Below are 20,109 nucleotides of genomic sequence, written 5' to 3' on the forward strand. Positions count from 1 at the left end.
AGTCCTATCTTTGGCCGCTATACACTTAACTAGCCAACGCTGACTATTCAGTTAGGGGTCCTTCTACTAAGCTGTGGGGAAAAGGACCCTGCAGTAGCAGTGGCGGCCATTTTTCCCACACGCCAGGACCCTTTTTACCACAGCCCCCCCCCCCCCCCCCCCCCCCACAGAAATGGCCATGCTACCGCATGCGGCGGGGAGCACTTACCGCCACCTATTGAGGTAGAGGTAAGGGCTCCTGCAGTAACCTAGCGGTAATGGAACAGCACGCAGCAATGTCCAATTACCGCCAGGTTAGTGCTGCAATATAAAAAATATTTTCTGGTGCACAGGAATTGGCACACGCTGGAGCTGTGTTGAGCTTACCGCTGCTTTGTAAAAGGGCCCCTAAGCCGGTTAAGTTTGAGCTGGCCCCAAAAACCCTGGATATTCAATACCGTTCACCGGAAATGGTACGCATTGACTATCCAGGGTCAATGTCGATCACAGCACTTAGGCGGGCTGCCTCCCACAGGCTGAATATCGGTCTCAAGGAAAATAAATGGAATGCCCATATTTCTTTAAAAGAAGACCAAGACAACACAAGGGAGGGGAGCCCAGACAACAGGCAAGATCACAAGACAGAAAACTACCCAATAAACTGGAAAATATGTTTTCAACGGTGTTCTAATGTATGAGGGCTCAAAATGGAGATTCCTGGGCAACGAGTTCCAAAGAGATAGTGCTAGGAAAAAAAAGCAAATTACCTTGTAGATTCATACTGAGCAACCTTTACTGGGGGGACAAGGAGACGACCATCATTAAGGACTCACAATGCTCAAGCAGGTGTATGAGATATGAAGAAAGATAGCAGAGCGTGCCAGTATAGAAGGCTTTATGAGCAAGCGTTAATTTGTATAAAACGTTCCAGGGTTTGAAAGGAAGATCATGGATATGATGAATTTACATACGTGACTCCATCTCCTCCATATTGTATGACGACGTCCTGTGCTCCCAGTTTGGGTAGAAGTGGATTGAGTATGTTGTTGTTCCAGAGAAATTTCACTCTGTCGAGAGTTCCAGCGTCAGTTTCAGCATCGATGTAGGCAGTGTACGTTTTGCCTGGCGAGATGAAACCCCTTGAAGTGGAAGCACAAGAGGAAGTGTAATGTCTACATAGTCCTTGAAATGAAAGGTCAAACTCTCAAGGCAAGATAATCCTCCTAACCTAGTCATTTACCTTCACAAACAAATTCGCACACCTAAATATCTCTTCCCCACATAATATATATCCATAGATTTCTATGACATAAATCTCCTATATTTCTGTTAACTGTCAGGTTTATTTTTGAAAGAGAAAGGTGCCCATCTTCCGACACAAATTGGGAGATGGGCGTCCTTCTCTCAGGGTTGCCCAAATCGGCATAATCGAAAGCCGGTGCCCTCAACTGCTTTCCGTTGCCAGGATGACCAAAGTTCATGGGGGAGGGGGGGTCGGCAGCGTAGTGAAGGCGGGACTGAGGCGTGCTTAAGAGATGGGCATCGTCTGCCGATAATGGAAAAAAGAAGGGCGTCCCTGACGAGCACTTGGCCGACTTGGTCCATTTTTTCTTACGACCAAGCCTCAAAAAGGTGCCCAAACTGACCAGATGACCACCAGAGGGAATCGGGGATGATCTCCCCCTTACTCCCCCAGGATCGGCAAGTCTGCTGCCTTCCCTTCTCTGAGCTCTGACTCTGGGCCCGCCCTCATTTCCTGTTTCCGCAAGGGCGGGCCCAGAGTCAGAGCGAAGAGACGGGAAGGTAGCAGACTCGCCGAGCCTGCTCGCTCTTCACTGCTCTCCGCCGGGACCCCGGTAAGAGGAGGGGAGGAGAGCAGAGGGGGGTTGACGATTTTGGAGGGGTGTGACGTGCACGTAGGGGGATGGGCGGGCCCAGTGTAGGGGGGGGGGGCATGGGTGGAGGCATCGCAAGGACGTGTCTAAGAGAGGGGGGTGGCGATTTTGGAGGTGGAGGTCTGGAACTCGGGGTAGGAGGGAGGGAGACTGGAACTCGGAGGACAGACAGAGGAAAGAAGAGAGGGAGGGAGGGGGTGCTGGAACTCAGAGGAGAGGGGAGGGGGGCCTGGAACTCGGAGGGGGGGAATGCACCACCTGTAAAAAAAAAAAAAAAAGAAAACAGCACCCCCAATCAGGCCTGTAGAGAACACCTGGAAACTTATGGACAAAGTGGTGAGTTGCAGGGGAGTGCGAGAGGGGAGGGAGGACGGCCTGGAAAGGAAATTGGAGGGGACAGAGGGAGAGAGCGAGGGGGGGGGGGGATAACTTTGCTAGTGCCTGTTTCATTTCATACAGAAACGGGCCTTTTTTACCAGTACATATATAAAGTCTTGTTGGTGTACCTACAACTCCTGATAGCTGGCGGCAGACGGTGTGGTTAACTGCAGCTGCTGGTGCTGATCTTGGATATTCAATTCCAGGCCATATCCAGCGACAGGCATTGAATATCCGGTTTCAGTTTTGGCCATGGCAACTTAACTGGCTATGTAAATGTTCAGCACTAGTCGGTTAAGTTAATAGCAGTTAAAGATAGGCCGATTAAATAGCAGGGCTATATCTTAACCACAAAACTTGTCCGGTTTAGCACTGAAAATTCACGCTTAGCCGGCTAGCCGCCAAGCGATAATATTCAGCAGAGATAATCGGCTATCTTGCGCTGAATATTAGAGCTCAGTCAAGCGCTATTTAACCGGCCAGGAGTCCTTCCTAGCCGGTTAAATAACATTGAATATCGGGCCCGCCGTATTTGTATTGCATGTATTTGACTGCACGATTTCATGAGTCATTTTCCATGTGTAATACATGAGAGGAAATAATTTGAGAACACAACAATATTGTACACGGTATTACATTTTCACATCTCTGTGAACTCACTTGAAAATCTGATATTGCCTTGTGGAGCCATTATTTCCATACAAAGCTATGTTGAAATATCCCTGCACGCTATGACTTCCAGAGATTGTGACTGATACCTTATACCTCCAGCCTATGGAGAACACAATGGAAGACAATAAAAACAGATTAATAAATACAAAGATTTTAAAATATTGTTACAACTACAACCGAACTGATGGGATGGTTGAGGTAGAAGTGATAGGCCCAGGAGAAGGGAATGGGTGGGTGGATGAATGTATGATCGTGTATGTGTCTGTATGTGTGGCAGACACATTGAGCTGGGGGGGGGGGGGGGGTGAAGGGGAGAAGAGAAAAGTAACTGATGTCTACCTGAGGGGAGAAGGGAGAAAGTTCTCCAACTTACATTGATCTGAGCCCATTACCCCTTCCCCTCCCACCCCCACCCCCCAAACAAAGCAGGCAAACTCAATGATAGAAGGGATGACAGCAGGAGAAATAGAGCTGAGTAGATGGGTTGGTATTGGATCAGAGGACCAAGCAATGAGTTTGGAGCAGGGTTGCCAGGTGGAAAATTTTTTCCCCACCCAAACCAGCCCAAAACCCGCCCAAAGTCAAACCCTGCCCCTGACACCCCCACCCCCGCATCATCACCCCCGCCCCCGCCGTCATCAACCCTGCCCTCGCCGTCATCAGCCCCGCCTCCCCATCATTGGCCCTGCCTCCCCGTCATCGGCCCCGCCTAAAATGTCACTAACCCCGCCCCCCGCGGCCGAAAAAACCGCTTAAAAAACCACCCAAAAGACCCAAAACAAGCCCAAAAAAACGCAACCCGCCGCAGGCAAAAATTTCCCGCGGCGGGTCGCGGAAAACCAAAACCGCCCACCTGGCAACACTGGTTTGGAGGAGAGAAGCACTGTTCCCTCTAAGCTGTGTGGGAGTCCTCCAATTGCATTGCTGCCAGTGGGGGGGGGGGGGGGGGGGCGGTTCTTCAATACTGTGTTTTCAATTGCTAGAGACAGGCAGGGTTACCTGGAGTCTAGCAGAGTTTGCCTGTCCCTCATTATTGAATATGTAGTGAAAAGGCACCCCCTACTGGCAAGGTGCAGGTGGAGGACTCCTGCACAGCTTAGCGGGAACAGTAGAGAGAAGTGCAGTTTCCTCCTATGTGATCTTAGAAAAAGAAGGAAGAGTGGCAGGGGGTTGAAGGAAGGATGTGAGAAAGAAGTGAGGAAAGGGGAGATGGAAGTAACCTAGGAGAGAAGTCAAGATTAAGCTCGTGAACCTTGTTTTGAAAATACTTAGCCCACTCTGGATGGAAAATGAAGGAGGGGCCGGAGGTGGACCCACTCTGAGGAGGGAATTTAGTGTGGCAAAGGGATGGTGAGTGTAAGGCAAGTGGAATAGCAAACCGGAATGAGATAAGCAAGAACTGCAAATGTATGAAGTCAACATGTGTGTAGGACTTTAGTCAAAGGTACCTTGCAGATTAGGCACAGGAACATAGGTAGTGAATTTTGGAGGTCAGCCAAAGTTGCAGTTTGGCATGCCTTGCAAGACAGGGAAGAGAAGGAGCAAGAACACCTAAAGCAGAAGAGAGTTAAGTGTTAAAAAAAGAACCTTGGATGATACAGTGAATGAAAAGAGATATGAGATAATAGAGGAGAATGTGCAAGGGTTATATGTTGACGATTCTTAAATGAGTTGGTGGTAGTTGTAAACCCCCTAGTGGTGGAGCAGGTAATTACAATAAGAAATAAATATATAGGAATGTCAGTTTCAAATAGGGTTCCCAAATAAACTCCACGCAACCAAGAGATTTGACAAGAAAAAAAAATATTAAATATTTTATTAAATGGTAAAATAAATAGAAACATTTAGATATGTTCCTAAGTGTTGGTACCGATTGTTAAAGTTTGCTAGTATTAAATACAAATATTGCAAGGTATTAAATACTTTGTGATAAGTTACAAAGGCAGTAAGATGTTCAAAACTACAATTACAATTACCAAGACCCCGACCCCACTTCTGCAACAACATAAAACATCCCAAACATGTACACAACCCCAATTATTGTACTCAGATCTGATAGATATATATATACATATATTTTTTTACCCGATTTGTGTGCACACAATAATGTTACCGGTTTAAACTGGAGAGTGAGCAGTTGGAGAAGAAGATAAGACCAAGACAGTGGCCATTCTGGGAGTGGGGGTGGTAGTGGAGGACAGTTGAAGATTGAAAGAGGAAGGATAGGAAACAGAGAGTGGGGTTAAATGGGCAGTATTCACAATGGAGAAGGGTAGTTAGTGGGGTTCCTCAGGGGTCTGTGCTAGGACCGCTGCTTTTTAATATATTTATAAATGATTTAGAGATGGGAGTAACTAGCGAGGTAATTAAATTTGCTGATGACACAAAGTTATTCAAAGTCGTTAACTCGCGACAGGATTGTGAAAAATTACAAGAGGACCTTACGAGACTGGGAGACTAAATGACAGATGACATTTAATGTGAACAAGTGCAAAGTGATGCATGTGGGGGAAAAGAACCCGAATTATAGCTACGTCATGCAAGGTTCCACATTAGGAGTTACGGACCAAGAAAGGGATCTGGGTGTCGTCATCGATAATACACTGAAACCTTCTGCTCAGTGTGCTGCTGCGGCTAGGAAAGCAAATAGAATGTTGGGTATTATTAAGAAAGGTATGGAGAACAGATGTGAGGATGTTATAATGCCGTTGTATCACTCCATGGTGCGACTGCACCTTGAGTATTGTGTTCAATTCTGGTCGCCGCATCTCAAGAAAGATATAGCAGAATTGGAAAAGGTGCAGCGAAGGGTGACTAAAATGATAGCGGGGATGGGACGACTTCCCTATGAAGAAAGACTAAGGAGGCTAGGGCTTTTCAGCTTGGAGAAGAGATGGCTGAGGGGAGACATGATAGAGATATATAAAATAATGAGTGGAGTGGAACAGGTGGATGTGAAGCGTTTGTTCACGCTTTCCAAAAATACTAGAACTAGGGGGTATGTGATGAAACTATAGTGTAGTAAATTTAAAACAAATCGGAGAAAATCTTTCTTCACCCAACGCGTAATTAAACTCTGGATTTCGTTGCCGGAGAACGTGGTGCAGGCGGTTAGCTTAGCAGAGTTTAAAAAGGGGTTAGACGGTTTCCTAAAGGACAAGTCCATAAACCGCTACTAAACAGACTTGGGGAAAATCCAAAATTCCAGGAATAACATGTATAGAATGTTTGTACGTTTGGGAAGCTTGCCAGGTGCCCTTGGCCTGGATTGGCCACTGTCGTGGACAAGATGCTGGGCTCGATGGACCCTTGGTCTTTTCCCAGTATGGCATTACTTATGTACTTATGTACTTAGGATGCTAAAGTGAGAAATTGAGAAGCATAAGAATCAGAGGGATCACTAGCATGAATGTTAAAATCCCCAAGAATGAGGGAAGGAGATGAAAGTTCCCCTTTGGTATGTGATGGTCTTTATATAATGTGGATCAGGAGGATTTAGGTGTGTAGCGATTTGGGGGCATAGATGTACATCACATGAGACAGGGTACATAGGGTGTGTGGTAAATGAGAGAGGATAGGTTAATGATGGATGGTGCATGGCATGGGTGATGGGTGGGGTATGTGATTGCAGAGGTAGTGTGTAGCTCTTTCCTGTCTCCATCCCCAACCTAACCCATGCAAACTCACACACAACTCCACACAGCTGACCCACAGATATTTATTTATTTACAAAAATGTATCTGCCCATCCAAAAATCTGAGTAGAGAACACTAAAACATACATAATCAAATCACATAAAACACCATCAGTAACATGGAACCCTGATTCTGAAGCCCAAACCACCCCTCAACTGTGCTTCAAACAATGCTGTCTGAAACATCACAGCCTTTATCTGTTTCTTAAATACTGCCAAGGAGATCAATTGCCATACAGAAAGTGGTAAAGCATTCCACGATTGAGGTCTGACAATGGAAAAAAAGTTGTGCATGGACAGTCTGTAATCGAATACGGCAGACCGAAGGAACAGTCAGCAATTCCTGATCCTACAATCGCAGGGATCTTGTGGGCTGGTAGAGCTGCTAACTGGCTCCCAATTTGTCAGACAGGTGAACCCAGTCCTGGGTTTTCCTCATTCAATGCAGAGACTTGCAGTCTTGCTTTTCTTAGGAAATGCAGTTCTTTGAGATTATTCTTTTCCATTTGCACTCTAGCATCACTCTCACTTTGACCATCAGTATTTTGCTACCTTGAGGCCATAAAATATGATTACCCCAAAGCCTCCCTCTTCTTCACTGCACAACTCACCCCTATCAAGTAGGAATGCTAACAACACTCTTGATTGTATTCTTTCTTAATTAATCATAGACCCTTTTTAAAATCGGCAGTAAATTTAATGCAGACTTACGAGAAAAGTCCTTGGCATCTCCAGTGTTCAAGTAAAATTTTTGGCTCACTGATGTGACCCCACGAAAGGTATTTGCAAAATGACCCATCCTTGGGCATCCGCCAGATGGACATGGAAAGCCAGTTCCCTGGGGAAAGTTTAAGCCTCAGGTTAGCAAAAGATAATCAAATTCTATCCAATTAACATTCAGAACAAAGTGAGTACTGGTTTGTAGTACTGTTTATTCATTAGTGTGCCCTAAAAATGTAGTGAATTAATGTGCCTTGTCAATTACTGCCATAATGTACAAACCCTTTTCCCATAGTTTTAAACTGAAATTTTCTCTAAAAGTAGGTATTTTTCCCATAGTTTTAAACTGAAACCTTTTCTAGAGGTAGAAACTAAACAGCCCAAAACTCTTGTTCTAAAAGGCTGTTATTTTCTGTTCCTTGGCTGCTGGAGAGGTAGCACATCCAAAGACCTCAATTAAGTGTTAATTAAGGTGTGGGGAAGTAGAATACTTGCATAGGTTGCTGAGTCAGCTTCAAAGAGCCTGTTTTTAAAAAAGGCCCGTGAGATTCAAAACTATATAAAGAGGAAAAGTCCCACTGAACTTTCTTTCTGAGAAGTTCCGAGAGAAGAGGACATTTCTCTGGTAAGTGAACACTATTTTGCTTTGTGCTTTAGGAACTTAAAGATTGGGGTTTAAAGGAGGAATTGTAGGTTAGCGATAGGCAAAATAAAAATATAAAAAGCTAATTTTATCAACTAATCTCCATAGTCTTTTCCACTTAGTTTTAAAAACTTTGTACCACAGCATTAAAAGATACACTCTAGCAGGCACTGCAGGATCTAGTTTAGTATTAAGGGGGAATAAAGAGAGAGAGAAAGAGAGAGCGCAAGCATTATTAACTAGTTGCCGTGGAGGGGCATAATCGAACAGGGGCGCCCATCTCTGGGGACGCCCCTGGAAGGGGCGGCCATCTTTCGTTTCGGTAATACAGTCGGGGCCGGCCAAATCTCAATATTTAGGTCAGCTTTAGAGATGGTCGACCTAAATGTTGAGATTGACAGATTTACAGATGGCCGGCCTCGGTTTTTGGCGATAATGGAAACTAAGGGCGGCCATCTCAAAACCGGCCAAATCCAAGCCATTTGGTCGTGGGAGGAGCCAGCATTTGTACTGCATTGGGCCCCTGACATGCCAGGACACCAACTGGGCACCCTAGGGGGCACTGCAGTGGACTTCATTAATTGCTCCCAGGTACATAGCTCCCTTCCCTTTGGTGCTGAGCCCCGAAATCCCCCCCAAAACCCACTCCCCACAACTGTACACCACTACCATAGCCCTAAGGGGTGAAGGGGGGCACCTACATTTGGGTACAGTGGGTTTCGGGTGGGTTTTGTAGGGCTCCCATTTACCACAACAAGTGTAACAGGTGGGGGGATGGGCCTGGGTCCGTCTACCTGAAGTGCACTGCACCCACTAAAACTGCTCCAGGGACCTGCATACTGCTGTCATGTAGCTGGGTATGACATTTGAGGCTGGCATAGAGGCTGGAATAAATGTTTTTAAAACTTTTTTTTAGGGTGGTAGGGGGTTGGTGACCACTGGGGGAGTACGGGGAGGTCATCCCCGATTCCCTCAGGTGGTCATCTGGTCAGTTCGGACACCTTTTTGAGGCTTGGTCCTGAAAATAAATGGACCAAGTAAAGTCAGCAAAATGCTCGTCAGGGCCGCCTTTCTTTTTTCCATTATCGGCCGAGGGCACCTATGTGTTAATCACGCCCCAGTCCCGCCTTTGCTATGCCTCCGATACACCCCCTTAAACTTTGGCCGCTCCTGCAATGGACTGCAGTTGAGGGCGGCCAAAATTGGCTTTCGATTATGCCGATTTGGCCGCACCTGAGAGAAGAGCGCCCATCTCCCGATTTGTGTCGGAAGATGGGCGCCCTTCTCTTTCAAAAATAAGCAGGATAGTGTACAAACCCTTTTCCCATAGTTTTAAACTGAAATTTTCTCTAGAAATTATATCATAATGATAGGGTGGATCAAATTGGTGGAGGGGTAGCATTGTATGTTAAGGAGAGCCGTGAATCAAATAGATTGAAAATTCTGCAGGAAACAAAACACTTCTTGGAATCACTGTGGATTGAAATTCCATATGTAAAGGGGAGAAGGATAGTGATAGGAGTGTACTACCGTCCGCCTGGCCAGGATGAACAGACGGATTCAGAAATTTTAAAGGAAATTAGGGACGCAAACAAACTGAGCAACACAATAATAATGGGTGATTTCAATTACCCTGATATTGACTGGGTAAATGTAACATCGGGGCACGCTAGGGAGGTAAAATTCCTTGATGAAATCAAGGACAGCTTTATGGAGCAGCTGGTACAGGAGCCGACAAGAGAAGGAAAAATTCTAGACCAAGCTCTTAGTGGAGCGCATGATCTGGTGCGGGAGGTAATGGTGCTGGGGCCGCTTGATAACAGTGATCATAATATGATCGGATTTGATATTAGCTTTGAAGTAAGTATAAATAGGAAATCCAATACATTAGCATTTAACTTTTAAAAAGGAGACTATGATAAAATGAGAAGAACGGTGAAAAAAAAAACTTAGAGGAGCAGATGCGAGGGTCAAAAATTTACATCAGGCGTGGATGCTGTTCAAAAACACCATCCTGGAAGCCCAGGCCAAATATATTCCGCGTATTAAAAAAGAAGGGCGGAAGACCAAACTACAGCCGGCGTGGTTAAAAAGTGAGGTGAAGGAAGCTATTAGAGCTAAAAGAAAATCCTTCAGAAAATGGAAGGAATCGACTAAGAAACAGCATAAGGAATGTCAAGTCAAATGCAAAGCGCTGATAAGGAAGGCTAAGAGGGACTTCGAAAAAAAGATTGCGTTGGAGGCAAAAACACATAGTAAAATTTCTTTAGGTATATTAAAAGCAGGAAGCTGGCAAGAGAATCGGTTGGACCACTAGATGACCAAGGAGTAAAAGGGGCGATCAGGGAAGACAAAGCCGTAGTGGAGAGATTAAATGAATTCTTTGCTTCAGTCTACACCGAGGAAGATTTGGGTGGGATACTGGTGCCGGAAATGGTTTTCGAAGCTGACGAGTCGGAGAAACTTAATGAATTCTCTGTAAACATGGAGGATGTAATGGGGCAGTTCTACAAACTGAAGAGTAGCAAATCTCCTGGACCAGATGGTATTCATCCCAGAGTACTGATAGAACTGAAAAATGTGCTTGCGGAGCTATTGTTAGTAATATGTAATTTATCCTTAAAATCGAGCATGGTACTGGAAGATTGGAGGGTGGCCAATGTAATGCCGATTTTTTAAAAAGGTTCCAGAGGAGATCCGGGAAATTATAGACTGGTGAGTCTGGCATCGGTGTGGGGCAAAATGGTAGAGACTATTTTTAAGAACAAAATTACAGAGCATATTCAAAAGCATGGATTAACGAGACAAAGTCAAAATGGATTTAGTGAAGGGAAATCTTGCCTTACCAATCTACTATTTATTTATTGTATTTGTACCCCGCATTTTCCCACCTTTTTGCAGGCTCAATGTGGCTTACAGAGTATAGATATGATAACGTCGTTACATGATTTAAAAACAGTTCTTTGAAGGGGTGAACAAACATGTGGATAAAGGTGAGCCGGTTGATATTGTGTATCTGGATTTTCAGAAGGCGTTTGACAAAGTACCTCATGAAAGACTCCAGAGGAAATTGGAGAGTCATGGGATAGGAGGTAGTGTTCTATTGTGGATTAAAAACTGGTTAAAAGATAGAAAACAGAGAGTAGGGTTAAATGGTCAGTATTCTCAATGGAGAAGGGTAGTTAGTGGGGTTCCCCAGGGGTCTGTGCTGGGACTGCTGCTTTTTAACATATTTATAAATGACCTAGAGATGGGAGTAACTAGTGAGGTAATTAAATTTCCTGATGACACAAAGTTATTCAAAGTCGCTAAATCGCGGGAGGATTGTGAAAAATTACAAGAGGACCTTATGAGCCTGGGAGACTGGGCGTCTAAATTGCAGATGATGTTTAATGTGAACAAGTGCAAAGTGATGCATGTGGGAAAGAGGAACCCGAATTATAGCTACGTCATGCAAGGTTCCACGTTAGGAGTCACAGACCAAGAAAGGGATCTAGGTGTAGTCGTTGATGATACATTGAAACCTTCTGCTCAGTGTGCTGCTGCGGCTAAGAAAGCAAATAGAATGTTAGGTATTATTAGGAAAGGAATGGAAAACAAAAATGAGGATGTTATAATGCCTTTGTATTGCTCCATGGTGCGACTGCACCTCGAATATTGTGTTCAATTCTGGTCGCCGCATCTCAAAAAAGATATAGTGGAATTAGAAAAGGTGCAAAGAAGGGCGATGAAAATGATAAAATGGATTGGACAACTTCCCTATGAGGAAAGGCTAAAGCGGTAGGGCTTTTCAGCTTGGAGAAAAGGCGGCTGAGGGGAGATATGATAGAGGTCTATAAAATAATGAGTGGAGTTGAATGGGTAGATGTGAAACGCCTGTTTACGCTTTCCAAAAATACTAGGACTAGGGGGCATATAATGAATCAGAGAAATTTTTTTCTTCACTCAATGTGTAATTAAACTCTGTATTTGTTGCCAGAGAATGTGGTAAAGGCATTAGCTTAGCGAAGTTTAAAAAAGGTTTGAACGGCTTCCTAAAGGAAAAGTCCATGGACCATTATTAAATGGACTTGTGGAAAATCCACTATTTCTGGGATAAGCCATATAAAATGTTTTGTACTTTTTTGGAATCTTGCCAGGTATTTGTGACCTGGATTGGCCACTGTTGGAAACAGGATGCTGGGCTTGATGGACCTTTGGTCTTTTCCAGTATGGCAATACTTATGTATTTATGTAATTAAAAGAGCAAAGAAAAAAGAAAAAAAAGGGTTTCAATGTGATACTGAGAAATATTTAAAATTTAATGCCAAGAAGTGTAGAGTGATGCACTTGGGGTGCGGAAACCCAAAAGAGAGATACCAAATAAGAGGGGCGAGATTAGTAAGCTTGACTCAGGAGAGAGACCTTGGGGTGTTGGTGTTGGAGGATCTGAAGGCGAAGAAACAATGCAACAAGGCCATGGCCGTGGCCAGAAGGATGCTAGGCTGCGCAGAGAGGGGCATAACCAGCAGAAGAAAAGAGGTATTGATGCCCCTCTACAAGTCGTGTGAAGCCCCACGTGGTGTATTGTGTTCAGTTTTGGAGGTCGTATCTTGCTAAAGATGTAAAAAGACTGGAAGCAGTGCAAAGAAAAGCTACAAAAATGGTATGGAATTTGCGTTGCAAACCTTATGAGGAGAGACTTGCTGACCTGAACATGTATACCTTGGAGGAAAGGAGAAACAGGGGTGATATGATACAGACTTTCAGATATTTGAAAGGTATTAATCTGCAAATGAACTTTTTCTGGAGACGGGAAAGCGGTAGAACTAGAGGTCATGAATTGAGGTTGAAGGGGGGCAGACTCAGGACTAATGTCAGGAAGTATTTTTTCACGGAGAGGGTGGTGGATATGTGGAATGCCCGCCCACAGGAGGTGGTGGACATGAAAACGGTAATGGAATTCAAACATGCATGGGATAAACACAAAGGAATCCTGTTTAGAAGGAATGGTTCCATGGAATCTTAGCGGAGATTGGATGGCGACGCCGGTAATTGTAAACAAAACAGGAGCTGGGCAGACGTCTACAGTCTATGCCCTGATCGTGACTGAATAGATAGGGATGGCTGCAGTGTTTTCCCATGTTGACACTGGTTCCACCTTTTCTCCCTTTGTAACAGCTGACAGTGATGTGCTCGTGAAATTCCCCTCGTTTAAATCATCTTCATTATTCTTATTACAATCACCCGATTTTTCTGTTCTCAGCACTAGCTATGTTTCGCCAGTGTCCTTACATCATCAGGAGAACTTTTAGTCTCTGCAGAAGATTCTCGTGTTATTCAGCTTCAAGTTTCTCAAACGTATCTGAGCTTTGAACTCATTTAAATGAGGGGAATTTCACGAGCACATCACTGTCAGCTGTTACAATCCAGAGCTGGAAAAACTGAGGAAAATCATGAGATCTACAACCTATACTCCAGGAGGATGAATTACTGAAAGAGATATTCCCATCCCCACCAGTACTGGCCTTCCGACAGCCACCCAATTTAAAACACAAGCTAATCAGAAGTAAACTTCCTTCACAGACTGAAAAGGAACAGAAGGGCACACTTCCCTGTAATTTATCCAGTTGCAAACTATGCCAAAATATTTCACAGGACCCCAAAGTCATCCACAAAGGAAAGATATTCAACATAAAGGGATCTTTCACTTGCTCATCTTCCAATGTGGTATATATCATTCAGTGTAAAAAATGTAACGAAGGATGCTATATTGGAGAAACAGGCCAGATGCTTAAGACAAGATTCAATTTACATAGACATCGTATGAACAATACTGGTGCCAGCAGGGTTCCCACGCCTGTTGGGCAACATTTTACAGGACCAGGACACTGCACCAGTGACTTCACAGTGAGAATCCTCAAAGGTAACTTTAAAACCATACAAGAACGTAAGACCTTTGAAGTCAGAATGATTGAATATTTTAACACCCAACAGAAAGGACTTAACAAGGATCTGGGGTTCCTAGCCCATTATAAACCATAAAGCTGTATGTCTCTGTTGATCACCCCACCCCTCACCTATCCACACCCACCCTGTTAGAATACCAATGATATGCTTTGATGTCCCCATGCATACTTCCTACCCACCCCCATCCTCCCACCCTGTCAGACTGTCATAGCAATGCTTGAATGTTCTCACTTATATACACTGTCAGCTAGCACATTTGCTTATTTCCGATCTGAGGAAGAAGGGCAACCTTCGAAAGCTAATCAAGAAATGTATTAAGTTATGTCCAATAAAAAAGGTATCATCTTATTTTCTTTTCCATGTTTTATTTTGTTTGATTTCTATTGATAACCTTAAGAGTGGACTAACACGGCTACCACACTCCTCTACTTAATATGATACTGAGAAATAAGTAAAAGTGAAACCAGAACGAACAGTTAACCCAGAATAAAATAGTATTAGATTTTAACTGCCAGACCCTGGAACATTCTTCTAACGTTCAGAGATCCCTTCTCATCGTTTCTACTCCCTCCAGGGTATCCACTCTATTGGTTATTTTTGTGTCATCCGCAAAAAGGCACACCTTTCCTTCCAACCCTTCAGCAATATCTCCCACAAATATATTAATCAGAATAGGCCCCAGCACCGACCCCTGAGGAACTCCACTGCTCACCTTCCTTTCCTCTGAGCAGATTCCATTTACCACCACCCTCTGCCACCTGTCGGTCAACCAGTTTCTTATCCAGTTCACCACTTTCGGCCCTAAGTTCAACCCTTTCAGCTTATTCACGAGTCTTCTGTGGGGGACCGTATCAAAGGCTTTGCTGAAGTCCAAGTAGATTACATCTAGCGCACGTCCTTCATCCAGTTCTTTGGTCACCCAGTCAAAAAAGTCAATAAGATTCATTTGGCAGGATTTTCCTTTGGTAAAGCCATGTTGCCTCAGGTCCTGTAATCCGTCAGTTTCTAGAAAGTTAACTATCCTTTCTTTCAGCAGCGACTCCATTAATTTTCCTGCCACCGACGTGAGACTTACCGGTCTGTAGTTTCCCACTTCTTCCCTGTCTCCATTTTTGTGAAGAGGGACCACATCCGCTCGTCTCAAAAGGTAATATCTTTTGCTTACCTTATGTCTTGTTCCATCCATGCCCATAGAGTCTAGTTTAAATTCTTCCTCAGTAGGTTGACTAGTCTCTTCCAGAAGAGATTTTTGACCCATTTTCAATGGATTAATGCCATCTCTGCTCAGAAAGCCATGGAAAACCACCTCATGGTCCAGAAAGCCGCCATCAACACCATGGCACAGCCATGCATCCATCTTCAGGATGCAAACTTCTCTGCTTGGGCTTTACGCTCAACTGAGAAGGATTAAGGAGCATATTTATCTGCTTCGCCCTCTCTTCCAGAGCCACAAAGTAACATTGGATTATGTTGGACCAAATAACTAGCAATATTATTCATACTAACATGGATGGGCAGCATTGGATAATAGTCAGGTGCTTGATGAGTCTCGGCAATCTCTCTGCAATGTCTTGGATCTCAGCACCTGGCAGACAGCACAGTCCCAGAGCAATAGTTAACCCAGGAAGGCCATTATCAAGGATAACCACGTGATAACTTTATAATTAGTCTTGAAAATGTGTTTGTTAGGAGGGATATGAATCTGGTATGAAAGGGAGTGTAACACACACTCTATGGGAAACAGGAAGATGAATTCCTTCAAATAGATTCAAGTATGTAGAATACCTTTCACAGTGTTAAATCGAATCTTTGCCTCTGATGCCACACGTCTACCATGTTAAACCAGACTCTATTTATGTGCCCACATTTTTATTGATGATTCCACCTGGTAACACATCCATTAGAGTACATACATAACAAGTTGTAAAGCTGTCGTTCTTATGTACATTAATCTTAAGTTGCTATCATCAGTTTTTATTTTTATAACAGTACCCTCTCTTATCCCCCTCCCCCCTTACTACCTTCACTTTTGCCATGCACGCTGAAAGAAACAATAGTCAGCATGTTACATTAAACTCAAACTGTAATTTCCAATAGTAACACCTTACGTTATTCCGTGATTGCAACCAGACTCTATTTAAAGAAACAATGCTGAAGCCCTTCTCACGCACTTACTGACGTAAACGATTCATACGTTGGGGAATGATACCCAATAAATCCATCTGGACTAATGATGCTATCAGAATAGTATTTGTAGCTTCGTAGGTGGTTACAGGCCACAAAGTCACGGGTACCTGTGAAAAGAGAGTCCTGTGAATATATATATGTATCTTTTGCAGTCTTAAATACTCCTTATCTGCAGTGTCTAATTTGATAACGTGATCTCTTTTATCTATGAAATTTGTTATTATTTATCTGACTTCATACAGCATTAAAAGATTGATTATGCATGCTTTCAGGTCAATATGTTTCAGAGGAGCTGGTTCACAACCTCTCCCAGGAATGCAATACCCCTTCAAATACTGCTAAGCAAGTTACTAAATGCCCTACTTCTTAGTGCTGTGGTAGTCGGTAATCTCTTTGACTTATCTTGTGCCATGACAGACCAGCTGATTGAGGCTTTTTAACCAGTGTGCTCTCCTACATTGAACTAGCAAACGTTGTGTTTCGGCCGCTAGGCCTGCATCAGGAGTCTACAAAAAAAGCCATATATAGATAAATATATATATATATGTATATGTATTTACAGTTTAAAACAATGAAAATGATATATAAGATGGGAATAAAAAGAAAAACAGGAATATTAGCGGCCAAAACACAATGTTTGTGTTGAGTCTTTTGATTTAATGAACGTTTGTTTCTTGAAGAATCCATCTTTCCAGTGTTTGGTTTCAGTGGTGAAACATCCCACTTTTTCTTCTACTCCATGTTATTTATTATCACCAAAATTTTGAACTAGGCCTGTTGTTATCTATCTATCTATCTATCTATCTATCTATCTATCTATCTATCTATAGTCAGGATGCCAAAGTTTGTCCTTACCTTCCCAAATACCATCAATATCTACAATCTGTGAGATCACGTTCTTCTTACATCCCGGCATGTATTCTCCTCCATTTGGATAGAAATCAAGATGGCCGACAGCCTGGCTCATTCCAAAACCTAAAGCATGGAAAGTGATGTTAGGCAGATGTTAGAAGAGTTCCATCTCATTCCATTCCACCACACAGCAGGCAGCTGTCCTGACAAACATACCCAAGTTGGGAATTATCGGTGCCGCGTCTGTATGAATGACATCAACGAACACTGCATCAGACATATCCAAGCGGACTTGAATAGGAGTGCCTTGGAAATAAGGTTCAGCTGGATCCAAACCTAAGTGGAACACATTCAGATATAAGTACCATGACTCAGTGTGAAAGGGAGAAATTAGATCTCAGGGACTCATTTTTGAAACAGAAAAACAGTCAAAAAGCGGCACAAACTGGCATTTGGATGTTTTGCTAGCCAAAACGTTCAGATCACTATTTTTGAAATTCACTTTTTAAATGTTTTGGTATGCAGTTTGTCGGCAGTGCGTGCAAATCACAAGGAAGTGTGTTGGGGTGGGATTTGGGCGTTACTAACACTTAGACATTTTTCCACCATAATGGATTAACGCCAGGACTACAATTTAAACATTTTAGTCTAGACCAGTTTTTATCATGATTAAGTCAGAAAAAGGTGCCCTAAATGATGAGATTACCACTGAAGGGATTAAGGAATGATCCCCTCCTTACTCCCCCCCAGGGCTGTGCCTAGGGTCTCCGGCGCCCCCCTGCAGTTGGCCTCTTCGGCGCCCCCCCCCCCCCCCGAAAACGAGTGCTACACTACCCACGCTCTTCTCCCCAGATCCTTTTTTTTTTGTTTGTTTAAATTTACCTCTCCGGCGCGTGGCAGCGTTAGTGAGAAGGAGGCGGCGCTCTCCCGCCCCGACGTGTCTTCCCTTCGCTGTGTCCCGCCTTCTTCTTACGTCAGAAATGACGTCAGAAGAAGGCGGAACCAAGCGAAGACACGTCGGGGCGGGGGAGTGCCGCCTCCTTCTCACTAACGCTGCCTACGCTGCCGCGCGCCGGAGAGGTAAATTTAAAAAAAAAAAAAACGATCTGGGGAGAAGAGGGCGAGGTAAGCATGGTGGGGCGGGGCGCCCCCCAGAGGATGGCGCCCTCCTGCCATGCTTACCTCGCTTACTGCGTCGGCACGGCCCTGCTCCCCCCCAATGGTCACTGACCTCCTCCCACCCTCCAAACAGCTTCCGATGTTATAGCCAGTCCTATTAGAGCAGCAAGCAGATTCCTGGAGTAGCCTAGTGGTTGGTGCAGTGCACTGTAGAGAAGAGAACCCAGGCCCATATCCCACTCTAACTGGTACACTTGTGATGGAAAGTGTCAGCCCTCTAAAACCCACCAAAAACCTACTGTACCTACATATAGGTGACACCAGCAGGCATAAGGACTACTGTAGTGGTGTACATTTCAGTACAGTAGGTTTTTGGTGGGGTTTGAAGGGCTCAACATACAATATAAAGGGGTAACAGTGAGATATGTATCTGGGAACTTTTATGTGAAGTCCACTGGAGTGCTCCACTGTTCTGCTGGGATGTCTGTGTGGCTAGTCTACTAAGAATGCTCCCCCCACCCCCCTGTCATGATGGTCTAGCGGCCCTTCCCCACCCCCTGCCTTTGTTGGAGGAGGGAGGTGGCCTCCTTCCTCTTTCATCGGTGCCGCCTCTAAGATGGCAGTGCCCAACCCTGACCAGTGCATCCTGGGATGCGCTGGGCGGGACTTTATACCATATAAAGGAGAAACTATCTTATATTGTGTGAAGCCTCACCCAGAGCATCCCAGGATCCACTGGGCAGGACTGGGCACCGCCATCTTTGAGGCGGCACCAATGGAAGAGAAGGGAGGCCACCTCCCTCCTCCAATGAAGGTAGGGAGTGGGGAAGGGCCGCTAGTCCATGAGGTCGGGGGGGGGGGAATTGACTCATGGCCTACTAGGCCACCAGGCTCCATTTGAGGGGAAATTGGGGGGGGGGGTTAGGGGGCTGGAGACCCACCGGATCTCCAGCCCCCCTAAAACTATGTTGGAGGGGTCAGGAGGACCGGAGGTCCACTGGACCTCCAGTCCCCCTGTCACTGTGGGGGGGGGGGGGTTGGGTTGGGGTTCCTGCTCCTGTGTGGGGAGGGGGGGCTGCTGCATTGGGGGGAATGGGGGCCTGCTAGCATGCAAATTTGTGCTGGACAGGACTCACTATTCCTCCCCAATGGTCTGCAAACCCAAACACCAGCTCCGAGCTGGCATAGGGTTTGCCATGGACAGTGCAGCAATGTTTGGTGCGCTGCTCGCTGATCATTGGGAAGGAATACATTTGCATGCTATTTGCGCTAAGAGCCCTGTTTTGCATGTATTTGCATGCTAGTTAAGTTCAGAGCCCGCAAGCGTGTTGGTTTCACGTGCTCGGGGGCACTGATCACAGGGAGGTAGTAAACGCAGGCGCTAGTATGACGCTAACAGCCTCTAGCGCCTGCATCTGCTTTTGATCATCTGGGCATAAGTGTCTGAATGGTTGGAATCTCAGAGCAGAACTCTGCAAATTGAAAACAGACAACACCTCTGAGGTATCCTAATTGAGTAATGAGTCCGGGAGCTTGGAGGAATCTGAGCTACGACCAGCAGCTCCCCTCCACCCCATCACCATAAACCTAGCGGCTGCCTGCTCCCCCAAACCCCCACTCCTTCATACTAACTTCTAGTTCTCTTTTTCAGAACTGTTCCTCTGTGTAAACAGTTGAGCTAGGGTCATATCTCAGTTCAATTGCCTCATGTTTAAGGCAAATATCACAAGATGAGAGAGAAGGGGGGGGGGAGAGGAATCATTGAGAGGAAGTTTTCTCTAACTGCCTAATTGCAGTGAACTAAGACACATAAGCAGAAAAGACATTAACGGCTGTGTAAGTATATTAATAGAAGAATAACGAATGAATAATGTATGATTAAGATATAAGGATAATTAACAGAATTATTTGCTGTGCTAATAATAAATTAGTATTCTTATTATAAAGCAAATATCTTCTGAGAGTTTCTTTTATGATAGATTTGGTGAGGGATTTTAACAGCAGATTTTCATGGGCAAGAG

At 44.6% G+C, this 20,109-nt stretch overlaps 1 protein-coding gene across 1 annotated transcript in view; it reads right to left on the bottom strand.

Moving 5' to 3' along the window:
- The window catches only part of LOC115471078 (pancreatic triacylglycerol lipase-like), a 33,377-nt gene that overhangs the window by 961 nt on the left and 12,307 nt on the right, over positions 1-20,109 (bottom strand). The window contains exons 6-11 of the mRNA XM_030204752.1: positions 17,186-17,305; positions 16,973-17,092; positions 16,106-16,224; positions 7,330-7,456; positions 2,913-3,024; positions 951-1,118 (exon numbers count right to left, since the gene is read on the bottom strand). Coding sequence (XP_030060612.1) covers positions 951-1,118; positions 2,913-3,024; positions 7,330-7,456; positions 16,106-16,224; positions 16,973-17,092; positions 17,186-17,305 — 766 coding nt within the window. The remainder of the gene's footprint in view (positions 1-950; positions 1,119-2,912; positions 3,025-7,329; positions 7,457-16,105; positions 16,225-16,972; positions 17,093-17,185; positions 17,306-20,109) is intronic.

Source organism: Microcaecilia unicolor, chromosome 5 (assembly GCF_901765095.1).
Source record: "Microcaecilia unicolor chromosome 5, aMicUni1.1, whole genome shotgun sequence".
In the NCBI taxonomy this organism is placed as follows: domain Eukaryota; kingdom Metazoa; phylum Chordata; class Amphibia; order Gymnophiona; family Siphonopidae; genus Microcaecilia; species Microcaecilia unicolor.